This window comes from Lolium perenne, chromosome 2, assembly GCF_019359855.2.
Source record: "Lolium perenne isolate Kyuss_39 chromosome 2, Kyuss_2.0, whole genome shotgun sequence".
NCBI classification, from domain to species: Eukaryota; Viridiplantae; Streptophyta; class Magnoliopsida; order Poales; family Poaceae; genus Lolium; species Lolium perenne.
Window position 1 is genome coordinate 86,331,657 of NC_067245.2, and position 3,605 is coordinate 86,335,261.

General features: G+C 51.3%; 1 protein-coding gene across 1 annotated transcript; it reads right to left on the reverse strand.

Annotated features, from left to right (window-relative positions):
- Positions 1 to 641: 641 nt before the first annotated feature.
- Positions 642 to 3,319, reverse strand: LOC127333167 (uncharacterized protein At5g01610). The gene is made up of 2 exons (XM_051359498.2): positions 2,682 to 3,319; positions 642 to 1,045 (listed from the first exon to the last, which is right to left on the reverse strand). Exons 1-2 carry the CDS (start codon positions 3,205 to 3,207, stop codon positions 960 to 962), a joined length of 612 nt encoding a protein of 203 aa, XP_051215458.1. The 5' UTR covers positions 3,208 to 3,319; the 3' UTR covers positions 642 to 959.
- Between the last annotated feature and the right edge of the window lie 286 nt (positions 3,320 to 3,605).

Here is a 3,605-nt window from a genome sequence, read left to right on the forward strand (position 1 = left end):
AAGAGGACTGCGGACCTGATTGCGGCCGATGTCGAGGTCCTCATCGCCGATGTCTCCTCCTCCGGTAGCGGTGCTCCTCCCTGCGACGGTGCGACGGATTGGTCGACGGGAGGAGAACCGCCGGGTGATGTGACAGTTTGGGGGAGGCGAGACTGCGGTCGCAAGTGAGAGGAAGGAGAGGGAAGCGGTGAGGCTAATTATGAAGCGTGTTCCCGAAGGGACGCTGCGTCTCCGCCTCCCTTCCCCACGCGTGCAGCCTTCTGGCCGCAACGGGCCTAGCCCCGGAGAAATTGTCATTCCGGATGTTCCTCGAGGGACTGTCCCAGGGGTGCTTTGAGAACCGGTTAATGCAACAACGCCGCTCGACCCAGGCATCCAAACGGGCCGAAAATTGCTCCCCATGCGAGCCAAGGGGATGCATGCTACCAAACGCGACCCTAATCATTCTACCTAAGCAGCAGGAGAGCACTCAACCACTAGGCAACACAAGGTCACATGGCTACGAGGCTATCATACGTTGTGACCAGCTCACTCCCTTGCTGAGCTGGCAGTGGCAGTGGCATACACACAGATGCATGCATGGCACCACCAGCTCAGCAAGAGAATTCCCAGCAGAATCTCACAAGAAAACAGTCTCACAATTGGGTTCTATCCAGGCCAGCCTTTTTCTTGTTCTTTTCTTGCTTGTAACACAGCGCTGACAAACTTAATATCACACAGGTGCATGCACGGACTGGTGAGAGAGAGAGGGAACGAGGAGGTCAAAAAAGAAGCAAAACAAAAAAAGAAGTGCAAAAAGTACACCCACATCAACCTTAAGGTAGATACTACTAAGTTCTTTCAAACTCTGCAGGCGGTAGCAGTTGTTGCAGCACTCTTCACATTCAGGATCTGGTTTTGCACAAGGGGGAAAACTGTCTTCTTGCCTCTCTCGCTCTCATCCTCCCACACGGTCCTCATCACCTCGAGTCAAGGTGGAGGCCATGGTGGTGCCCTTCTTCTCCTCCTCCTTCTGCCTCTCGCCTCCACGTCAGGCCGGGGAAATCTGCAAATCAACAGGAAAAAGGAGCAGCTCTTTTAGACACTTGTTGCTTACTGTTATTGTTCAAGCTAGCTACAGCCATTGACTTCAGGCTTCAGAAGTACATTATAAGACTGTGCACAGGTAAACAACTGCCACTGCTGGCTCGCGAAATGGCAACAAGAAAGGACTAAAAAAGGACCTGTTCACCATCCTTCTTTTGGGGTCTCCCCATGATACTCCTACTACTGGTTATTAAAGGTTCACATCAATCATGTGAGGTTTAGCCATTGGGGAAAACAAAGCGAGCTCTTCACACCCATACTAGGTTCTACCCTTTCCTAGCATACCTATGTAGTACAAGTGTGTGTTCTTGCATTGCAAGGTGTGTGTGTGTTGTTGAATCAGCTTTTCTACATCAGTATCCAATTGAAGAAGCAGCACGGAAGAAAAGAAGTCACGAGCCACGGGCTGGAGAAGGACATGCGACGAGATGAGACACACATTCTAACATGGAAAGATAACAATCTCCCAAAGGATAGGCACACCCGAAAGCAACAAACCCTGCCCAGTAGCAAACTAGAAAAGGATTAAACCCGGAGAGAAAAGGAAATTTGGCGTATGGTTGATTCCTGAATGGGATAGATACACGGGCTTGAGCCTTGCATCAGGCAAAAAAATCTTCGCTTCAAAAGCAAACTAGACCAGGAGTGCAAGCATCTAATGCTTGCTGCCCTTCTTCTTGCCACTTGCCACACTGCAACTGGCCCGATACCATCCCAGGAATTAGGTTGGGATTAGCCAAAGATTTCAGCTTATTTAAGCCGCCAGTGAGGCCCAATTGATCTATAAACAATAATAGAAACACGACCTCTTGTGGATGAATCTACCGACACGGACTTAGTGAGCTCTAAACCACCTTATATTTGTAAAATATAAGTCATTCAACCAACTGGGCCACAAGAAGAGAAAGATGTGATTAGATTTAGATTTTGTAATATTAGTCGGGGTTAATAGAAGTGCAATTTTTTTGGTAATAAATGTCCTCAGGGACTCTGAATTCTACTAGCGTCGAGATCATGGCTTTGATTTCAAACACTAGTCCTGTAGAGCAAGTTTCCTGGGGATTTATTGCCCAAAAATTCAGCTGTAACAGAAGCCATTAAACATCAACCCCCTCCAGGAATTACTCCCCAACGAGCTTCCAACTCCAACCAACCATTAAAATTCGAACTTTCCAGCGCTCCGCCTCACCAAATCCACTAGAGAACGGCCTACTTGCCAACTTGTAACCGGCCTCCACTGACCCCTGCTCAATCGAAACCGAAGAAATTCCGGAAACGAACGATTTTGCCTCAGGAATATATCCCGTTTCGTTGTTCTTCTAATCGACAAGGGAGGGGAATCCCTGTTTGTGGTGGTCATCGAGATCACCGACGACAACCCGAATCAGCGAACTACGGAGCTCAGATGAGGGATTGGGCATGGCGAATTCGACCAAGAACCTCCACTGGATTGAAATCTGGACGCAGAGCTGCTCTGATTGGACGTCGAACGAGAGGGCCAGCGAGAAGCCGAACTACCTACCTACCAACTTTATAGGAGGGAGGGGAAACAAATCTGAAACATCTCGGAGAAACGGAATAAAAAAAAATCTCACCTCGCCTATCCCTCCGCCTGGCGGCGTCGGCAGCGGCGGCGACGGCGCCTAGTTTCGGCTGGCACTCGGGCGGGTCCTCGAAGACGGACTTGGAGAGCGTCTTGGTGGCGTAGCCGATGTCGAACATGATGACGCCGGAGTCCGGGTCGGAGAGGATGCCCTTGACGGGGAGCCAGACGAAGAGCTCCTGCTGCGCCAGGCCCTCGCAGCCGCGGAGCGCGCCGCGGCTGAGGTTGCCGCGCACCACGGTGTCGAAGTAGGCCTTCTCGCCGTCGTCGTACTTGACGTAGCAGGAGGAGGAGAGCCGCGCCTCGAGCAGCCCGGTGGTCTCGTCCAGGGTGTAGGACACCACGCCGCGCGGGAGCAGCCCGCCGGGCAGGCCGTGCTCCCGCAGCAGCTCGTGTATCGAGACGGCAGCGGGCGCCGCGCGGCCGAGCGCGAGCGGCGTCGCGGCGGCCAGCAGGAAGAGGCACATGAGGGTGGTTAGGAGAGGGAGCCGGGAGGGTGGACGCCGTAGCTCAGCCATGGGAGCGGCGGCTGCGGCAGCGAGGTGGTGGTGGGAACGGAGATGCAGGCGGGTGGGGGCGAATGGAAGGACGACGAGGAGGAGGTTTTATGAGAGGAAGAGGCGAGATTTGAAAGCGTGAGAGAAATGTGAAAAACACAAGGCACCCTAAACGAGAGGTTAAAAAGTGTGACAGGGGAGAAAACATGTTTTTTTGTTTCAGAGAAAATCGTTAGGGTTTGTTTCTGACAGCTTGAATGACTATTTTGCCCCTTGCTAATGACTTTGTTAAGGAAGGAAGTTAGCCAGAGCTTAGCTTTCTAATTTCACTCGGTGGTTATGTATTTTCACTTATGTCAAGTATTACCATGTTGGTAATCATATATAACTATTATTGTCTTAAAAAAACTTACAGGTAA